The sequence below is a fragment of the Balaenoptera physalus genome (assembly GCF_965194825.1).
Source record: "Balaenoptera physalus genome assembly, chromosome: 1".
NCBI classification, from domain to species: Eukaryota; Metazoa; Chordata; class Mammalia; order Artiodactyla; family Balaenopteridae; genus Balaenoptera; species Balaenoptera physalus.
The window spans coordinates 113,670,510-113,692,764 of NC_138882.1; the positions used below are offsets into that span (position 1 = coordinate 113,670,510).

The 22,255-nt window shown below is 43.4% G+C and overlaps 1 protein-coding gene and 1 long non-coding RNA gene across 2 annotated transcripts in view; one reads left to right on the forward strand and one right to left on the reverse strand.

The window, feature by feature from the left end:
- The window catches only part of ABCA4 (ATP binding cassette subfamily A member 4), a 126,747-nt gene extending 116,251 nt beyond the window's left edge, over positions 1-10,496 (forward strand). Inside the window, exons 45-51 of the mRNA XM_082409722.1 lie at positions 3,530-3,664; positions 4,428-4,531; positions 4,618-4,710; positions 6,462-6,711; positions 7,995-8,081; positions 9,669-9,735; positions 9,894-10,496. Coding sequence (XP_082265848.1) covers positions 3,530-3,664; positions 4,428-4,531; positions 4,618-4,710; positions 6,462-6,711; positions 7,995-8,081; positions 9,669-9,704 — 705 coding nt within the window. The 3' untranslated portion in view covers positions 9,705-9,735; positions 9,894-10,496. The remainder of the gene's footprint in view (positions 1-3,529; positions 3,665-4,427; positions 4,532-4,617; positions 4,711-6,461; positions 6,712-7,994; positions 8,082-9,668; positions 9,736-9,893) is intronic.
- The window catches only part of LOC309636601, a 39,422-nt gene that overhangs the window by 1,152 nt on the left and 16,015 nt on the right, over positions 1-22,255 (reverse strand). The gene's annotated exons all lie outside the window — the stretch shown is intronic.

The window sequence follows — 22,255 nt, forward strand, 5'->3', positions numbered from 1 at the left end:
TGGCAAAGCTGGAGCACGCTATCCATTTATTCATTCAACAAATACTCAACTGAGTGTCTGCTACGTGTCAAGTACTGTTCTGGAAAACAAGGGTATAGCAGTGAACAAAACAGATAAAAAAAGTCCTGCCCTAATATCTAACAAAACGGTATACACATTTACCCTTTGATCCAGTACAAAATGCTTATGCACAAGGTTATTCACTGCATTTTACTCGTAAAATATGGGAAATTAGCTAAATGTTCAGACATAGGAAATTGGCTGAATAATTTGTGATAAATACATACAATAAGGTCTTATGCAGCTGTAAAAAAAAAAAAACAGAAGCAAAGAAAATCTCTGTGAACTGATATGGAGTTATTTCTAGGAGATATAGTTAAGTGAAAAAAGCAAAGTGCAAAAGAGCACATGTAGAATGCTAATTTTTAGTGTAAGAAAGTAGGAAAAATAAGAAAGCATAAATATGTCTGCTTACCTTTACAAATAGAAATATAGGAAGGATAAACGGGAAAACAATAAATGTAGTGATCAGCAAGAGGGAAATGGGAGAGAATAACACTTCTCTCAGGGTATTTTTTTTGTATAGTTTAAACTTCTGGAAGCATGTTAATGTGCTACATATTCAAAAACATAAAACTAAATCAGTAAGAATGAAGAAGAGGTAAAAATGAAAACAAAAAGAAAATCCTAACACTGAAAGCAAACTAAAACAAATTAATCCAATTTTATTTCAAATGAATGTAATAATCATACAGGAGGGGAGGAAAAGAACTAATACAAATAACTGATGATACAATATTTGACAGTATATCCTCAGTCTTGGGCAGGTGGAGCAGAGAGAAAGAGCTACAAGCAAACTGAGCTCTTTTTAGTTGATTTGTTTTTTACAGTGGCATAGGCAAAGCAATTCTGAAACAATTTTACATGTTTTATAGGACTAAGTAAATGAATAAATGCGTTTATGTTGTTTGGAGCCAGAGTTCTCAACGTGGAAGAAGAGACATACAAATATGAAAAGGGGGAAAGTAAGAAAGAATCCTGTAAGGGTGGCTTGGAATCGGAGCTATCACTGTGAACTCATGAAATAGTTACGTGCTTATGTTTGTGCATGCATGCCGTATGTGCTCATGTATATTGCACATATGCGTACATAGGTGTGTGCATGTGTGTGTATGTTTGTGTGTCCATATATCTGTCGTCTGAAAAGGCCAAGAAGCAAAAATACCCCAGTAAAAATGAGTATATTTAAGTGTCCAGATTTTGATCTCTAATACCATTCCCCACTAAAAGGAATTATGACTCTTCAGACAACTGACAAATTCCAGGGCTGAGACACCATAGGTAAAATGAGCCTGGAACATCTTATTATGTCAGAAAGTAAAGAGTGCTTTAAAAAAAAATGATAGAGACATGTCATAAGTGCACAGGAGCCATCTTGAAGGGGCTCCCAATGGCCAAATATGGGACAATTTAAGCATCAACATAATTAAATACCATGACAGTTATAAAACATTGGAGGAAAAGTAGGGATTTATAACTCCATATTGTTAAGTAGATAAGTAGATAATCAGGAGAGAAGGGATGGTTCTTGCCTACAGTCAAATGCTGAGAGCCAGCTAGTTAGTGTGCAGGAAGTTCCAGAGCTTGAAAATCATTTTGCAAGGGTCAGAGTAAAGACTGGATTGTGACAAGATTTGTGGTTGCTGAGTCTAGGGGAAATTTTTTATGAAAAGCAAGATATTTTTATGGCTTAAAAGTATCTCCCACAGATTGCTTGTTGGTTGTGTGGGGGAAGCCTGATAATCTCACAGTGCGGAAATTAGACAGCACTTTAACTGGGCGCTCAAAACCACCGTCACCGCTGAGGGTCAGGTGGACGTCCCACACCCCTAGATGTGATACCCTGAGAAGGACACAGCTTCACCTACAGAATATTCTGATTGGGATGCATAACCTGAACCTTATCATGAGGAAACATTTGACAAGATCTAGAGGAACATTCTATTAAAATACATGTATATGTATATGTATATACGGGTTGTATTCTTAAAAATTATCAAAGTCATGAAAGACATGGAATGGCAGAGAAAGCCTATGGAGATGTTCCTGATCACAGGAGGCTAAGTAGACACAGTGACTGAATAATGTACACTACACTGCAGCCTGTACTGGAGAGAAAATAGTGCTGGAAAGAACATTACTGAGTGAATTGGCAAAACCAGACTGTGAAGGGTAATAATCTAGATAAAAGTATCGTGACAATATTAAATTTACTGACAATCATAACTGTACTGTGGTTATGTAAGAGGATGTCCCTATACTTAGGAAATAGACACTGAAGTATTTAGGAATGAAGGGCCAAGTATAACTGACCCTCAGATGAGTCTGAAAACATTGTGTGTGTGTGTGTGTGTGTGTGTGTGTGTGTGTGTGTGTATTTTTGTGTGTGTGAGAGAAGGAGAGAGAAAAATAGAGACTAAGAGTCTATGAGTGTTCTTTGCACTATTCTTATTCTTACACGATTCTGTCAGTTGGGGACTATTCCAAATAAAAAGTAAAAAATGGAGCTTATATTCTAGTGGGAGGGACAGACACTAAAAAGATAAACAAGTAAAATATACAGTACATTTGAGAGTAAAAAGTCCTTAGGGGAAAAATAAAGCAGGGAAGAATTGTGGGGTGTGCACTTTTATGTAGGGCGGCCCAGGGACAGCTTCACAGAGGAAGTGACTTCTGGGTGAAGGCCTGAGTGAACCATGTGGATATCTAGGGGAAGAACATTCCAGGTAGAGGTGCAGAAGGCAGAGGCATGGTGGGCCTGTCTCCAAGAGACCTCCCTAGCTTTCCTTCTGTGCACATGCACGTGCATACGCGCGCGCGCACACACACACGTGCACACACACACACACACGGTATATTCTCTATCATAGTTTACTGTTGAGTTCCCTCAAAGCGCTGTTACAATCTGTCATTATTCTGTGTATTTTGGTTGTCTGTCACCACCCCCTGCCATGTGTGAGTACAGCAGCAATGGCCATGTTCACCATTATTCTCTAGCGCCCTTCTATGCCTGGTTCATAGAAGGTGCTCAATAAGTGTATATTAGATGCACGCACAAGACTTCAAGTGTGACCGTGATGAGGGGTGGTATCAACAGGTCTGGGACCCACCATCTTCTTAAACAGACCCTAGGACTCTTCCTCTTCTACTCCTAGCCATAGTCCAGGACACTGGGTGAGAAGCATTGTCTGACTCTTGTAAAGCTGAAGGCCATTTCTCAGGGGGCTACACCCAACGGGTGTGGAGCAGACCAAACCACACTGAGATCTAAGGCCCACAGTGGAAAGGAGACGTCTGGCCCTTGAAGGCCACGAGCCACCCTATGAGCCAGCAGGTGGTCCTTTTTCAGCCTAGCTGGGTCTGTCATCCTGAAGGTGTGCGATCTGGGAGCCCAAGACTTTGAGTTGGTGGAGGTTTGGGGTGTTTGCTTGTTTGTTTATCCCAAATGGGATTTCTTTCTCTTCCCTAGGTGACAAACTGGAGTATTCAGAGCCTGGGCCTGTCTCTCTACGCAGACCGCCTGGCCGGCACCTACAGTGCAGGCAATAAGCGGAAACTCTCCACAGCCATTGCCCTGATAGGCTGCCCACTGCTGGTGCTACTGGTGAGCACCACCGGGACCACCAAAGGGCTTGCAAGAGCCGAGTGCTGCATCTCTGTTGTTGGGTCAGCAGATTTAGAAAACGCAGCGGGCTGTTTTTGTCTGGGCTGTTGCCTATTCTGCTCGTTTTGAGCATATCAGCCTAGTGTTTGGTTCACAGCTCTTGGGGGGAGATAGAGTCGCAACACATTCTCACTTTGGGTTCCTGGGAAGCCTCTTGGGGGCTGCAGGCTCTAGCAGGGAAGTTCAGCCCCTCTGCAGAATGTCAGGGACTGGTCAAAAATTTTTACTGCCTGATGAGGCCTGTTTGGGGTCCTAACTGGACAGGTGCACTGGCCTGGAGCAATGGCTCATGTGGTTCTCACCAAAGCTGGACCAGGCCTGAGGCCCCCATACCCCTGTAGTCTGGGGTTTATGAGGGCATGGATCACAGGCCTTGGAGGGACCCTGAAAATCACCTGAGCTATCTTCCTGCCTCCTTGCAAACATATATAGAGAATTTTTTCCTTTTTTTAAGATAACTCTATCATTGCCTTTTAATCAACCTTAACCCATTCACGGGCTGAAATGAGTCTAGAGGTGTGCATGATGTTTCTTCACGGTCCTGATTCACCTCCCGCCTTCCATGCCCTGTGCTGGCTTCCCCGGGTCTTGCCCCACGGGGGAGTGAATTTGTGCTTTGTCCGCCAGAGAGCAGAGCTGCTCAGAGGGAGTCAGCCAAGGAGGGTGCCGGAAGCAGCCCCCTGTCCTCTCTGCCTCCCCACAGGACGAGCCCACCACAGGCATGGACCCCCAGGCACGCCGCATGCTGTGGAACACCATCATGAGCATCATCAGAGAAGGGAGAGCCGTGGTCCTCACTTCCCACAGGCAAGAGATTCCCAGGGACTGGGGTGGAGCAGGCGGGCAATGGAGTCCAGTCCTCCCAGCCCTCACCTGCTCTCCCCCGCCCCCAGCATGGAAGAGTGCGAGGCCCTGTGCACCCGGCTTGCCATCATGGCGAAGGGCGCCTTTCAGTGTCTGGGCACCATTCAGCACCTCAAGTACAAGTAAGGATATGGTGGGGATTGCCTTTATTACCTTCTGGGGAGGAAGGGGCAGTCAGCCAGGGCCTGTGCTCTCTACTGACATGTGGGGGGGTCCTGCTGCCCCCTCATCCCACGGGCAGAGGTGTCTGGGCCTCATTCTGCAGCAGTAGATGGAGAAAGCTGTTGTGCTGAATGTAACTCCTCTCTGTTGGGCTAACTGCCTATGGCTGAAGGCTCCCCGAGCCTCCAGATGGGGATTCTGATCGGGGCAAATGCAGAGCCCACTTGGGATGAGGGAGGGTCACTACCACTGCCTAATTATCCCACCACTTAGCCCAACAGATCCAGGACCCATGACCCATTTAATAAGAGTCCACAACCACGGTAGGAATGATTCAGAGACCAAACGGCCTGAGCAATCAGTGTTCCTTTCTGCCATGTCATATGCTTTCGAATTTGAGAAATGACCATGTATTATAAGACAAACCAGCAATGCCAGTAATCTTCAGCAGGATTATCCCATCCCTGTAAATTGTAGACTGTTGTAAATAATGTGTTATTAATAACAGTTTGTGCGCCAAAGCCGACAATCACTTAAAATAAGATTTTATTAAGAATGTCATGCTCCTTTGCCTTCTGATATGCTTTATAAACTAGGAAGGGTGGACTTATAGCTATCACTCATTTATCAGAGATAAATGAGAGCCCAGGACAGAAAAGTCACCATGCCCGTTGGTGAAAGGAAGAGAACCTAACTCACCTCATCTACACCGAGACGCTTCATCTCCATGTATCCAGGGGAGTGTCTTGCACGATACACATCGTGCTTCGTACACATCATACAGATAAGTGGTTGAGAGGAAGGTCTAGTAGATTAGCTGCATTTGGGCACTTGACCCGTGATATCTTGAGCAACTACGGCTTGCACACTACACAGATATCTAGGGGGACTTCAGCATGTGAGGTCGCCAGACCCATGTCAGCAACTTACAGTGTCCACCTGCTGAGACCTGGTTGCTCCCTACTCCTTTCCCTCTCAGTCCTCAATATCCCCATGGGAGAGCAGGTGAGAGGGAATGTTCCCATGTGGAGGATGGTCAATTTTCCGGGGCTGAAAGGTAAAGGCATTTCATTGTAAAGGGGAACAATCCTGGATCATGGAGGGAGCACTGAAGTAAGTATACCCTGGTGTAAGTGTGACGGGAAGCCAGCTAGCCATGCATTCACGCTGGTGGACCATTTTTGATCCACAGGTGGGTGACCTGGTGAGGGGAGGAGGGAAGCACCGATGGCCCTGGCCCTGGCAGCTCCATTTGTTCTGGAAGCTTCCCCAGGGAAGCGCTGCCTTCCCAAACCTTTGCTTCCACCAGGCCAGTCTCTTAAAGGGCCGGGCAGTCTTTCCTCCACCGAGTAAGCACTGGGCAGCCTGTGATCTCAGCACAGGGCTCAGACCACCCTTGACTTCAGCAAGTATGTTAAAGGGCAAGGAGCAGGGAACACCCCTGTCTCCAAGAGGTGGACACAGGAAGCTGTGACACAGGCCTGGAGACCCACTTCACCACACAAGGCATTTAGACCTCTAAAAACTAGTATCAAACCACTTCTCCAGGAACCATCATGGCCCTTTTAATCCTAGTTTTAAACATGTACACAAGGTCTATAGTACATGCCTTTAATTCCCAATATTTTTGATGAGTCTAGTCCTCATTTCAGGATTTCCTTAGACCCAGCTGCTAACAGACCTGTACCCCACCGCCATGTGCTTCCCTCAGGTTTGGAGATGGCTACATCGTCACAATGAAAATCAAATCCCCGAAGGACGACTTGCTTCCCGACCTGGGTCCCGTGGAGCAGTTCTTCCAGGGGAACTTCCCAGGCAGCGTACAGAGGGAGAGGCACTACAACATGCTGCAGTTCCAGGTCTCCTCCTCCTCCCTGGCCAGGATCTTCCGGCTGCTCGTCTCCCACAAGGACAGCCTGCTCATCGAGGAGTACTCGGTCACGCAGACCACGCTGGACCAGGCAAGGCCGAGAGGACGCCACATGCAGAGCGGGGCCGGGCAAAGGCTGGGCTGGAATCCACAGGAGAGCGAGGCAGGACATGCCCAAGTGCCAACACTCTAGTCCCTCTGTCCATTAGGGCAAAACTTGGAATATCAGAAATTGTCTTCTAACAATATTTCAGCCATCAGCAGACTTCATGGACTTTTTTACAGCATCCTTCCCCACAACTCTAGGACATTATTTCTCCTTCCTGGTTTGTGGTGGTGGCCATTTTTTTTCTTTTCAAATCAACTTTACTAATGCTTAATTTAAATACAATAGAAAGCACCCACTTAAAGTGTACAGTTCAGTGAGTTTTGATAAATGTGTGCCATGTGTCAGGTTTTTTAACGTGATCACTTTTTATTGTGGTAAAAAATACATATAAAAATATATATATATCATAATTAGCCATTTTTAAGTGGCATTACACTTCAGTGGCATTAAGTATTGATATATTCACATTGTTGTGCAACCATCACCACCATCCATCTCCAGAAATTTTTCATCTTCCCAGACTGAAACTCTGTGTTCATCAAGCAATAACTCCCCAGTAACCACTCTCCCAGCCACTGGTAACCACTGTTCTACTTTCTGTTGACTACTCCACGTACCTCATATAAGTGGAATCATATTATATTTGTCCTTTTGTGCCTAGCTTATTTTGGTGAACATAATGTCCTCAAGGTAAATCCACGTGGTAGCATGTGTTAGAATATCCTTTCTTTTTAAAGTTGAATACTATTCAGTTGCATGTAAATGCCATGTTTTGTTTATCCATTCATCCATATGGACATTTGTTTCTGGGTTTTATTGGGGGTTTTTTGTTTTTTAAATAAACACCCTTAAAGACTATTCAATAAAGCAGTGGAAATAGGCAAGCCTCTGTTTACCCTTTGAGGAGCTTCTTATCAGCATAAGCAGGTGGAGGCAAGGACAGGCACACTGAAGAGAGAAGAGAAAAGTGGGGAGATCAGCTCCTGTTCTCCTGGCTTGGGATATTTTAGTTATTCCTTTAGAGTTTCAGGAGGACACCAGTAGCTGAGAATCTGCCTTGCCTTGTTGACCTTTTAATCCTCCTGTGGGCACTCCTTTGGCTTAGCTCACAATTCCAAGAAAAAGCCCTGTGCCCTGGGCAGGGCACAAGCTGCTCCAGCAGGGCTGTACTTAACTGGGGAAAACAGAAAGCAAAGTGGGTGGGTGGGTGGAGGGTGCCGTTTTCTGGAAATATCTACCTACTCTTGCTCTTCCCCTGCCTCCAGGTGTTTGTGAACTTTGCTAAGCAGCAGACTGAAACTCATGACCTCCCTTTGCACCCTCGAGCTGCTGGAGCCAGTCGACAGGCCAAGGTACCCCTGCTACCCCTCCCCCATCCCCTGCTACCCCTCCCCCATCCCCTGCTTGAGGCAGATTCTTGGCTCAGGGACCCAACTGGTCCACTGGGCCTGCGGGGCCCCAAGGCCCAGATATGCCTCCTACAGAGAGCCCTGCCCATATCAGACTCCCACCGCCGCCCTGCCTCTCCTCACCTGTTCTGTGCTGCAGGACTTTTCTAGCAGTAGTTGTGTAGGTTCCTTTTATAATCAGGAAACCTTTCGGTGGTATGGGAGAGCATTTTTGAAAAGAACTTTCCCGCATAGTTTTGCTTACAGCAAAAAAGCACTTGGATTTTGGAAATAAGCAGGGAAGATAGGAGAGAATATTAAAACATTTCAGTTGTTGGGATACTTGACATATATGTCTGATCATATGTTTGAGTTTCAAAGGAAGGAAATTAACTGGCACTCATTTCAGTGGTGGACTCGTTTGGTTAGAGCAAGACTTACTGTCTGTTTTATGAAGAGGGCTCTTTGTTCTTTATCAAAATATCAAGACGATGAAGGAAGAAACAACACAAGGTATGCATCGTGGCCTGTGATAACTCTCGGGGTAGGTGCCTCCAGGTTTCTGCCCTGACACAGCGCCCCATGTAAGGAGCACGTTCATCCTAGTTCCCCAGAAAGAGAACAAGAGAGATCTGGAGAAAGTTCTGGAGGAGGTGCCAGGATCCAGGTGCCTTGGCCTAAGCCTGGGATGTTAAAGGGTCCAGCTAACTCAGCCATCCTCTCCTGACTTACCTGGACAGTAAATCAAATAAAAGCAAAGCATTTTTCCAATAAACAAAGAATGCAAAGCCTTATTTCCCATGAAGTTCTCATTCCTCCCACCAGTTTCTTGATTGCAAGAAAAACCAAGTACAGGTAATGACTGAAACACTCCTTTCCAAGGCACGGCTTGGGATGAATTTTTCCCCTTTCTCTTGACCCGTGGAGACCTAATGGCTACTTAGCAAAGCTGACTTTGCCCAGAAATGCCTAAGTAAAGGCACCTGTCCAGGGAAAGTTAGTTTTGCTGAGATTTTCCAGCCACTCTTTCTAATTTATAGATCTCGTAGTTGCTGTTTACACCAGTAGAAAATTATTCTTTGAAAACCACTTGCAGTTACAAATCCTTTTTATAACTCAGAATACATAATTAGGTAGCAAAAGCATTTCCTAGAGCTACAAATGGTCTCCGCACCCCAACCTGGCATATGCCCTCTTAAAGGGCTAATACTAGGTCATCTCTGGGCCCAACAAGGGGCACTCACAGGCTATGATCTGCAGCAGTTAATTCCAAACTTTCCCCCCTTATTGGATGTGACCATTTTTCTGTTTTGTCTGTCACATTTTAGCATACAAATATTAGAAGACCTACTGCAACACATTTATTAAATTGGTATCTTTCTATAATAAATTTGTGATTCAAAACCTAACTCTGACTCTATGACATACCACCGTTATAAAGGTTTGCAGAAATCCTCCTGCATAGCATTGTACATAAATAAATGTCATGAAACAAATAGTAATAACGTTTTTGTTTACATTATCCCACTTTAAAACAATTTTCTTCCGTAGGAAGTGGACAAAGGGAATTCTGCACCTCAAGGATGACCTAAATGGTGACTTCTGGGCTTTTGAGACAGTAAGAACATGATAACTTTCTTGGGCTAAAAAACAAACCAAAAGGCACCATAGGAAATCGTACAGAGGGCGTAGCTGACGTGCATGTCAACATGTAGCGCGTGGGGCGGGGGTGGGGTAGGGGTGTGGGCATGAGTCTTTAAAACGTCTGGATTGTAGAATCAGAAGGACCTTCAGGATCATCGGCTCCAACCTTTACAGACAAGGAAACAAGCATAAACTGTAAGCTTGGGTGATCTGATAGACTTCAGTGCCCTCAGCTGAGCTTCCTTCAGAGATTGACTGACAGCTACTTGACTTAAAATCTAAAAGCCATCGCACCACCTCTCCAGAAAATTGAGATGAGAAGAGTCCATCTGATCTCCTTCTACACTGCTTGTGTTTCCTCTGCAGCTGGAAAGGAACTCTGGGCCGCTGGAAGTGCAGGAGCCTTTGCCATATGGTCGTTCAATCAGGCCAGCCAGCATAAGTAATCCCTTGGCAGCAGAAACAAACACATGTGAGGCACACAGCGAATTCCAAATGGGGGCTCTTTTAGAAGGAAACCAGAACTGACTTGCTCACCTGGAACACCTGATGGTGAAACTGACCCAGCCAAACGAGTGCAAAACCCTTTTCATTGGAACCACAGAAGTGGAAAACTCAGTCCATCTTCCTAGTGGCTGTGGCCTCCACACTGCTCTCATTTCAAGTGGATCTGCTTTTTTCTGTGTGTGTTTTATTTTTAAGGAGAAAATAAAATGCAAACATACTTATCACAAACTATCCAAATTCACTGATCTCCCTGTGTGCACCATCTGGTATAGATTTAGACATTCTTTGTGCCTATATGGCTTCCCATCATTGCATGAGCTTCTGTGAGAATTATTACCACAGGAGTGCCAGTCACAGCAAGATTCTACAATGCTGTGGTGGAAATGAATGGACTAGTCTTGATGTTCCATGTCAAGTCAGCTTCATATGGTTTGAAGACAACACCCAACTGGCAATGCATGTAAACATTATCCACTGTCAGCTGGGTATTATTTGCATCTAGGTTTTCCATCTGTTTGCCCAGCTTATTTGCATGCCTATCTCATAGGTATAATTAAGACAGGATACAGAGAGGCAAGAACAGGTGAGAGTGGCTCTTTGGTTGGCGATGAGATCCAACATGTCTTTGTTTGAAGATGCTGAGGCCATTTCCACAGTGCTGACGTGTGCATTTCTGCAATGATGTTAGGAGGCAGTGCTTTACAGGACATCTACTTGTTCACATAAAAACACACCAAGAATCAGAAAAAAAATAGTTTCAAACCAAATTATTTCAAAAGACTTATGGACAAGAAGGGCAAATGGGCTTCCTTGCCAAGCAGCCTCCCCTCTGTGACCCACAGATGGGCTTCCTAGTTCACACAATTTCTAGAGCAGTGCAGCTCAGTGCACATTACACTGTGGGTATACTCCAGAGTCCAGGATAGACAGAGGTGTCAATGAAAATAATCAATAAACAATCAATAATAAGAATAGGAAAGAGTTTTATTTGAGCCAAACTGAGGACTGTAGCCTGGAAGCCAGCTTCCCAGATTACTCTGAGAAACTGCTCTGGAGAAGCAGTGTTTCTCAGCACAGTTTTATATCTTGTCAGAGCAAAGAACAGTAAACAAGTCAGGGATACATTTCTTCAAAAAAAAAAAGGACAGACCAGCACATACACGTACAGCATATGCAGTATGCCCTTGGAACCTGGGAAGAGATTCTTATCACCAAAAGAGTACCGACATTGGTGTCCCAGGAAGAGGGGCATTTCATTTTCAACATGGACATTCTTTACTTCTGGTCAGTGTGCCTTTTTCTTTAATAATTAAAGCAGATATACAATGTATGTTTGATAGGCCACAAACAGGCTGTTTCAGTTAGCATAAAATTTAAGTTAACTCATGTATAAGCCAGAATGACTTCCCCATACTTCGATATGTGAAAACTTCTTTCATCAGAGGTAAGAAAGGAGGGAGGGAAGAGGAAGAGAAAAATGCTGAGACCCAATAACTGTTATTGAGAAAGGGACATGGGAGAAATTGAACATGAAGTGGTGACATTTTCCCTGGGCGATGAGAGTCCTGTGCTTCTGCAGAGGTAGAGAGAGGGCAGAAGGCAACACAACTTTACATCCTGCACAGCTGCTGGCTTGCAGCTTTGCAAATAATAGATTCTTGGCAAATAACTGCTGATAGGGTTTACAAAACCACTTTGGTAGCCTCAGAGCTTAATCTGGTTTTGACTTTTTTTTTTAATCTACCACTGACCAAAACCAAAAAAATCCCTTAAGCTAGGGTTAGACTAGAGTTTGGGAGAGCCCAGCAGTGCACTGTTGATCACCCTGATCACCTAGGTGCTTACGCCACCCCGTTGTGTGCAGCTGGTTCTGTAAATTTATATTAGCAACTACAATATCACAAGGAAGAAGACTAAGAAGGGAGGGGCATCAGCAGTCATTCGTGGTGGGTGGTAAGGGTTTGAGGCGAGCATCATGGGCTGGGAAGAGTCAGGGATAGGTAAAATCTTGTCCTGCCTTGGGGAGGAAAGCTCAGTTTAACTGTCTGTCTCTACTACACCCGATCTCTCCAATGGCAAGGTCTGTCTTTTTCATCATTTTCCCCAGCTCCTGACTCACAGAAAACACTCAAAAAATACTTGCTGAACTGAACACTTTAAAAACTCAGAAAAAAGAAAAAAACAGAAAAGAAGTAGGTCCAAAAAATGATGTTTCCAGACAGCCGAAGACAGTAGCGAAGGGCAGGCAAAACAACAGGGATGCTATGCTTTAAAAAAACTTTTAGTCACGGGGAATTCCCTGGCGGTGCAGTGGTTAGGACTCCGTGCTTCCACTGCCCGGGGCCCAGTTCTGGGAACTAAGGTCCCATAAGCTGCAAGGCGTGGCCAAAAAAGCCCCACACATTTAAAAATAAAAATTAAAAATACTAGTCACGAAACATAAGCAGGGAAAACTCGAGAAGGAGGAGGCATGCACACACTTTGTTTGGGTTTGAGTAACATTCAAGTTGGAAACTTGGCCCAAATCTCCTGAGAACATGTTAATCTATTGAAAAATCTCCCAATCTCGTTTAATAAGAGAGATTTACAAAGAAGAGGAGGAGAAAATGGAGAGAGTCAGTTCAGAAAACAAGACCACTCAGCAGATATTTCAGGAATATGACTTGCTGCCAGATTTTCTAAGCTTCCATACTTCCTTGTGGAACTCGAGATTTTAAAACAGCTGGGATCAAAAGAGAATCTCTTTTACTATGAGTGAACAGCTCATAGCTTCATTTGGTCCCACTACTATGGCTCTCCTAAAGAAAGAAGAAGAGGGAAGTGGGGCAGAAAACAGGTCAGCAAAGCTCTGGGCTTGGGAGAAAGGGTCTCTTGTGGCCGCCTAGGTATTTGCACGGGGACCAGTGAGGAGGAAGTTCTGCACCAGAGGCCTGCGGGGCTTATGGAGAATGGAAGGTTTTCCCCTAGAAAAAAATGGCAGCATTACCTTTCTGAAACAGGCAGAAGCACTCAGCCCCCTGGACCCAGGCTATTTGGGGCTTGGTTTCCTCAGTGTGGTAATTCAGTGCCACAGCAGGTCCTCTGGGATGAACGGTTCATGACTTCTGGTGTCCACAGGGCATAATTGCTGCCACATTTTGTCCAAGGTGTTTGTCAAGTTGAGGAAAGCACAGGCACTAGAAGTTTTCAGATTCATAGACCTACAGGCTTGCAGAGCTAGAAAATAGCTCCCTGTTCAAAAACTAAGCCCTTATGTAATTGTTTGGTTTACACTGTTTTAATGGAAAAGGAAACCAAGTCCCAGAAGGATTAAATTACATGGCTGGCCGTCCAGCCTTCCCTTCAGGCCCCACTCTGGTCCTCCTCCAGTTACTTCACTCCCATGTCTGAGGAGATACGCCCACCAGACCCAGAAATCCCGGCCCAGCTGGTGTAAAGTCTGCTTCTAGGGCCTGGTGGGCCTCTTTCCTGGGTCACAGGTGGTCCTTGATCACACAGGTTCAAGTCTACACCTGACACACGAGGCCCTTTGGGAAAGCAGGAAAACAATGAAAAGAGGGGTGAGTCATGGGGCAGCTGGCTCTGCACCACCACTGTCCAATGTGGGACTCCAGAGTTGAGCCTAGGTCATCATGGAGGTCATTATTTAGCAGTTTCTTAGCTTAATTTATTACTTTAAGAATTGAGACATATATGGTATGAGAACTCCCAAAAGGTACTCTCCTCAGAGCCTTTCCCAAAGCTCACCATGACACACACTTGGCTTTCTGAGCAGCTGCCTGATATCAAGGCTCAGACATTTACGTCTCGTGAGTCAAGCTTTGGCCAAACCAGTCATCCTCTTGGTTTTGTACATTAGTAACTTTCATAAGGGACCACAGCCTCTTGTAGCTGAATCCCATAGTCTTGGGTTGTAGTGAGTTTCAGGGGGCACATGTTATCTACAAAGCAGTGCACACATAGCACCTGGTCAACAGCATCCCAGGCACACAGCTTTGCTGTGGTGCTATTCTCATTTTCTACCAGAGCTTGGCAATCTCTTTGCTCTTGAATGATACTGACTGCTGAGTCCATCCTCTTATGCCTACTAGGGAAGCAAAGGTGTAAGAGAGAAGGGGAGAGGACACTGAGGGCAGGGGAGGGGCGGAAAACATCCAATTCTCCACATTCTGGAACTAAAGCAGTGAACAAGACACAGCCAATGTCTCTATGGTGTTAACATTCTCATGCGAGGGTCATCAAACTTTCTGAAGGGGCCAGATAGTACATATTTTTAACTTTTCAGGTCATACAGTCTCTGGTAGCAACTACTCAGCTTGGCTCTTTTAGCAGGGAAAAAGCTGTAGACAATATCTAATGGAAGGGGCGAGGCTGGATTTGGTCCACAGACCATACTGTGCCCACCCTTGTTCTAGTGAGAAAGCAGAGGTTAGAAGACCAGCAAAAGCAGCTCCAGGTGCCTTTTAGGGACCCTGATACCACTTGTTTCCTTTCCTCTGTTTTATAATAGGGACTTCAAGTAACTCCAGTTTAGATGGGACAGCAGATGTTCAAAGATAAGTCCAAGGACAGAGAATGGAGATAATTTTCAAGCTCAGAAACTATCATTTCAGATCTCCAATCTTGACTGATGCCCCAGCGTACAAGATAATCCTTAGTGATAAAAACTGACAGCAGCCCAGTTTACAGGAAGGTATAACTGAGCCTGAGTTTTTACCTGCCTTGTATCTACCTCACTTCATGCAACAAGACGTCTTAAAGCACAACATCAGTTCCTACCTATAAACCAGTGGTGTTTGAGGGCCCAGCTCCAAACATCCATGTTGGTTTCCTCAGCTGACTCAGAAGCTCTTAGAAACATAATAGCATGGTCAGTAGGGTTGATACATTTTTAAATTTGGGCTTTTGGGCAAAGGTGTCAGGGAAGAACCAGGAAGTCCCCATTTATTTTTAGTCCCCCCTTTGGAGAGGGGCTCCCTTTTTTGGAGTACCCAGTGGTATTTACCACTATAAAGACATGAGCTTTGAGAACTACAGAATTCTAAGCAATTATACAACTTTACACTTTTTGTTATTTTAATTGTTGTCACTCTCTGAAATTCTGAACTGATTAGTTTCCTACTTCTATTACTACATACGTATTTACTTATTTGAACACTCCCCCTAGAAGTAACTAACTTCTATCTCTGCCACCACTCTCGCTCCCATAAGGATCCCACCTCACAGTACTAGGGCTCTGATACCACACTTTCCTCTCCCTGCTCAGGATCTGACTCTCCACACCAGTCCACCTTCCTGCATGGATCCCTCCTCACCCCTTCTAGGCTCTTACACCCCACTCAGGGCCATCAAGGCTCCCCCTCAGCCCCACGTGGACACCTACCCTGCTCTACCCCAGCTAATGGCCTTACGAATGATTTGCTCAGGAAAGGAAGGAAACAGAAAAGGAAAAGGAAGAGTAACTAAAGACTTTTTGGAAGACTTTTGAAAAGCCAAACCTGAAAATTTTAGGAAGAAAACATTAGACACTGTCTTCATCACGTTGGGGTGAGAAGAGTTTTCTTGAACAATAATGTTTGTTGTCAACACTTAACTGAGCACCAGCGGTGTGCCAAGCACTGTTTGACACACTTGACATGTTTAATCATGTAATCCTTACAACTACCTAATAAGCAAGAACTGTGATTATCTCCATTTTACAGATGAACAAACAGAGGCCCAGAGAGGTTAACTTCACCTAAATTGAGCAGTAGTTGTGGGACTGGGATTTAAACCCACAGAGTCCTGCTCCACTGCCCATATATTTTTTTTAATTTTTAATATATCATTATTGGAGTATAATTGCTTCATAATACTGTGTTAGTTTCTGTTGTACAACAAAGTGAATCAGCCATATGCATACATATGACCCCATACCCCCTCCCTCTTGAGCCTCCCTCCCACCCTCCCTATCCCACCGCTCTAGGTCATCAAAAAGCACCGAGTGCCGAGCTGATCTCCCTGTGCTATGCTGCTGCTTCCCATTAGCTATTTTACATTCGGTAGTGTATATATGTCGATGCTACTCTCACTTTGCCCCAGCTTCTCCCCTACCCCCCCCCACGTCCTCAAGTCTATTCTCTATGTCTATATCCACTGCCCATATTCTTAATCACTACTCCATACAGCCTCTCAGAAGACACACAACAACTGAGGAACCAAGATGGCGGAGTAGAAGGACGTGCTCTCACTCCCTCTTGCGAGAACACAAGAATCACAACTAGCTGCTGGATAGTCATCGACAGGAAGACACTGGAACTCACCAAAAAAGATACCCCACATCCAAAGACAAAGGAGAAGCCACAATGAGACGGTAGGAAGGGCGCAATCACAGTAAAATCAAATCCTATAACTGCTGGGTGTGTGACTCACAGACTGGAGAACACTTATACCACAGAAGTCCACCCACTGGAGTGAAGGTCCTGAGCCCCACGTCAGGCTTCCCAACCTGGGGGTGCGGCAGCGGGAGGAGGAATTCCTAGAGAGTCAGACTTTGAGAGCTAGTGGGATTTGACTGCAGGACTTCCACAGGACTGGGAGAAACAGAGACTCCACTCTTGGAGGGCACACACAAAGTAGTGTGCACATCGGGACCCAGGGGAAGGAGCAGTGACCCCAGGGGAGACTGAACCAGACCTACCTGCTAGTGTTGGAGGGTCTCCTGCAGAGGCAGGGGGTGGCTGTGGCTCACCGTGGGGACAAGGACACTGGCAGCAGAAGTTCTGGGAAGTACTCCTTGGCATGAGCCCTCCCAGAGTCTGCCATTAGCCCCACCAAAGAGCCCAGGTAGGCTCCAGTTTTGGGTTGTCTCAGGCCAAACAACCAACAGGGAGGGAACCCAGCCCCACCCATCAGCAGTCAAGAAGATTAAAGTTTTACTGAGCTCTGCTCACCAGAGCAACAGTCAGCTCTACCCACCACCAGTCCCTCCCATCAGGAAACTTGCACAAGCCTCTTAGATAGCCTCATCTACCAGAGGGCAAACAGCAGAAGCAAGAAGAACTACAATCCTGCAGCCTGTGGAACACAAACCACATTCACAGAAAGATAGACAAGATGAAAAGGCAGAGAGCTATGTACCAGATGAAGGAACAAGATAAAACCCCAGAAAAACAACTAAATGAAGTGGAGATAGGCAACCTTCCAGAAAAAGAATTCAGAATAATGATAGTGAAGATGATCCAGGACCTCGGAAAAAGAATGGAGGCAAAGATTGAGAAGATGCAAGAACTGTTTAAGAAAGACCTAGAAGAATTAAAGAACAAACAACCAGAGATGAACAATACAATAACTGAAATGAAAACTACACTAGAAGGAATCAATAGCAGAATAACTGAGGCAGAAGAACAGATAAGTGACCTGGAAGACAGAATAGTGGAATTCACTGCTGCGGAACAGAATAAAGAAAAAAGAATGAAAAGAAATGAAGACAGCCTAAGAGACCTCTGGGACAATATTAAATGCAACAACATTCGCATTATAGGGGTCCCAGAAGGAGAAGAGAGAGAGAAAGCAGCCGAGAAAATATTTGAAGAGATTATAGTCAAAAACTTCCCTAACATGGGAAAGGAAATAGCCATCCAAGTCCAGGAAGCGCAGCAAGTCCCATACAGGATAAACTCAAGGAGAAACACACCGAGACACATAGTAATCAAATTGGCAAAAATTAAAGACAAAGAAAAATTATTGAAAGCAGCAAGGGAAAAATGACAAATAACATACAAAGGAACTCCCATAAGGTAAACAGCTGATTTCTCAGCAGAAACTCTACAAGCCAGAAGGGAGTGGCATGGTATACTTAAAGTGATGAAAGGGAAGAACCTACAACCAAGATTACTCTACCTGGCAAGGATGTCATTCAGATTCGATGGAGAAATCAAAAGCTTTACAGACAAGCAAAAGCTAAGAGAATTCAGCGCCACCAAACCAGCTCTACAACAAATGCTAAAGGAGCTTCTCTAAGTGGGAAACACAAGAGAAGAAAAGGACCTACAAAAACAAACCCAAAACAATTAAGAAAATGGTCATAAGAACATACATATCGATAATTACCTTAACCGTGAATGGATTAAACGCTCCAACCAAAAGACACAGGCTTGCTGAATGGATACGAAAACAAGACCCATCTATATGCTGTCTACAAGAGACCCACTTCAGACCTAGGGACACATACAGACTGCAAGTGAGGGGATGGAAAAAGATATTCCATGCAAATGGAAATCAAAAGAAAGCTGGAGTAGCAATACTCATATCAGATAAAATAGGCTTTAAAATAAAGAATGTTACAAGAGACAAGGAAGGACACTACATAATATCAAGGGATCAATCCAAGAGGAAGATATAACAATTATAAATATATATGCACCCAACATAGGAGCACCTCAATACATAAGGCAACCACTAACAGCTATAAAAGAGGAAATCGACAGTAACACAATAATAGTGGGGGACTTTAACAACTCACTTACACCAATGGACAGATCATCCAAAATGAAAATAAGGAAACAGAAGCTTTAAATGACACAATAGACCAGATAGTTTAATTGATATTTACAGGACATTCCACCCCAAAACAGCAGATTACACTTTCTTCTCAAGTGCGCACGGAACATTCTCCAGGGTAGATCACGTCTTGGGTCACAAATCAAGCCTCAGTAAATTTAAGAAAATTGAAATCATATCAAGCATCTTTTCTGACCACAACGCTATGAGATTAGAAATGAATTACAGGGAAAAAAACGTAAAAAACACAAACACATGGAGGCTAAACAATACCTTACTAAATTACCCAGAGATCACTGAAGAAATCAAAGAGGAAATCAAAAAATACCTAGAGACAAATGACAATGGAAACACGATGATCCAAAACCTATGGGATGCAGCAAAAGCAGTTCTAAGACGGAAGTTTATAGCTGTACAAGCCTACCTCAAGAAACAAGAAAAATCTCAAATAAACAATCTAACCTTACAACTAAAGGAACTAGAGAAAGCACAAACAAAACCCAAAGTTAGCAGAAGGAAAGAAATCATAAAGATCAGAGCAGAAATAAATGAAATAGAAACAAAGAAAACAATAGCAAAGATCAATAAAACTAAAAGCTGGTTCTTTGAGAAGATAAACAAAATTGATAAACCATTAGCCAGACTCATCAAGAAAAAGAGAGAGAGGACTCAAATCAATAAAATTAGAAATGAAAAAGGAGAAGTTACAACAGACACCACAGAAATACAAAACATTCTAAGAGACTACTACAAACAACTCTATGCCAATAAAATGGACAACCTGGAAGAAATGGACAAATTCTTAGAAAGGTATAACCTTCCAAGACTGAACCAGCAAGAAATAGAAAATATGAACAGACCAATCACAAGTAATGAAATTGAAATTGTGGTTAAAAATCTTCCAACAAACAAAAGTCCAGGACCAGATGGCTTCACAGGTGAATTCTATCAAACATTTAGAGAAGAGCTAACACCAGTCCTTCTCAAACTCTTCCAAAAAATTGCAGAGGAAGGAACACTCCCAAACTCATTCTCTGAGGCCACCATCACCCTGATACCAAAACCAGACGAAGACACTACAAAAAAAGAAAATTACAGACCAATATCACTGATGAATATAGATGCAAAAATCCTCAACAAAATACTAGCAAACAGAATCCAACAACACATTAAAAGGATCATACACCATGATCAAGTGGGATTTATCCCAGGGATGCAAGGATTCTTCAACATACGCAAATCAATCATTGTGATACACCATATTAACAAATTGAAGAATAAAAACCATATGATCATCTCAATACATGCAGAAAAACTTTTGACAAAATTCAACACCCATTTCTGATAAAAATTCTCCAGAAAGTGGACAGAGAGGGAACCTACCTCAGCATAATAAAGGCCATATATGACAAACCCACAGCAAACATCATTCTCAACGGTGAAAAACTGAAAGCATTTCCTCTAAGATCAGGAACAAGACAAGGATGTCCACTCTCACCACTGTTACTCAACATAGTTTTGGAAGTCCTAGCCACGGCAATCAGAGAAGAAAAAGAAATAAAAGGAATCCAAATAGGAAAAGAAGAAGTAAAACTGTCACTGTTTGCAGATGACATGATACTATACATAGAGAATCCTAAAGATGCCACCAGAAAACTACTAGAGCTAATCAATGAATTTGGTAAAGTTGCAGGAACCTTGAAAAATGGTACAGATGAACTGGTTTGCAGGGCAGAAATTGAGACACAGATGTAGAGAACAAACATATGGACACCAAGGGGGGAAAGCCGTGGGGGGGGGGGCGGGGGTGGTAGTGTGATGAATTGGGCGATTGGGATTGACATGTATACACTGATGTGTATAAAATGGATGACTAATAAGAACCTGCTGTATAAAAAAATAAATTAAATTTAAAAAAAAAAGACATACAACAAGACAAACACATATGTGTGCGTGCACACATACACATACCACAGGGGAAAGAATAATTAACTTGAATACATTAACATGAAAAACTTCCTTAAAACAAAACACACTCTAAGAAATAAAGACGGACCCTAAAGAGAGAGAAATTATTTTTCAATACACATAATGAACAGAAAGTTAGTATCCAGATATAAAGAACTCCTATGATGCAGTAAGATAAGACAAGCAACTCAAAAGAAAAGTGAGCAAAGAATATGATAGGCACATCACAGAAGAGGAACTCAAACGGTCACTAAACATATGAAAAGATGCTTAACCTCACTAATAGACAAGGAATGAAAATCCAAATAAAAAAGTCATTTCACAGCAGCAAAAACACAGCAACACATGGGTGTTTCTGCCCCAGGAAGCCCATTAGTGACGCAACACCCAAGGTTTCTATTGTGTCACATAAACACTTTCCAACTAGCAGGTTCCAAAATTCCAGACTCCCAGAGGGAAAGTAGGTGCTCTGCATAAACAGCAACGTTGCACAGTTGAGGCACAGGTAACCACCCTTATCTGTTAAAGGACAGTGGGAACACTCCAGAAATCTGAGTTCGCAGGCACCAGCCAAGGGCCAACCTAGCAGGCAGGCCCTTCTAGAAGGCAGGAGCTTCAAGTATGCTATGGCAACCCTTTTCTGCAGAGTGTACATGGATATGATCATTTTGAACAGCAATTTGGAAACATCTAATGAAGTTGAAGACATGCATGTCCACTGGCCCAACAGTCTCCTCCTAGGTCTATTCTGTATTAGTGCATGTGGAGACACGGTCAGGGGTACTCTTTGTAGCCTTGTTTCTAATAGCAGAATATCAAAAATCAATCTGAATATTAATCAACCAAAGAATTGATAAATGAATTATGTCCAATTCATGCTATTGATGTCATGAAGCAGTGGAAATGAACTAATTAAAAGTATGTATTTCAAAATTGATAAGTCTCAAAACTTAATGGTTAGAAAAAATATCTAATGGCAGCAGGATAGAAATAGCAAGGCCTTCCTGGCTATGCAGTCTAAAATTTCAACTGCCCATCCCCATCCTGACATCATACCCCCTTCTCTGCTTTTTCGTATATCCTTAGCAGTTATCACTATCAAACATACTACATGTTTTTACTTTCTCTTCTTGCTTATTGTCTCACTGCTCCTCTAGAGTACAAACTCCATGAGGGCAGGAATTTTTGTTTAGTCTCTTACTTTTTCTGGTTGTTATTAACCAAACCATTTTTTATTTTTAATTCTTCATATTACAGAACTAAACTGAATTTAACATTCTGCTCTTACATTTCTTATCAACAAACACAAATAAAATCCATGAGCCAAAAAACCCAAAACAAAACTAAAAACAGAGAAAAGCTTATAAAACTAAATATGAATCCCAGCATTAACAACTGAACAGAGAATGTGATTTTTAAATTCTCAGGGGAAGATAAAGTTGTGTAGAAACTGAACACTCAGAAATAATTTAAAACCT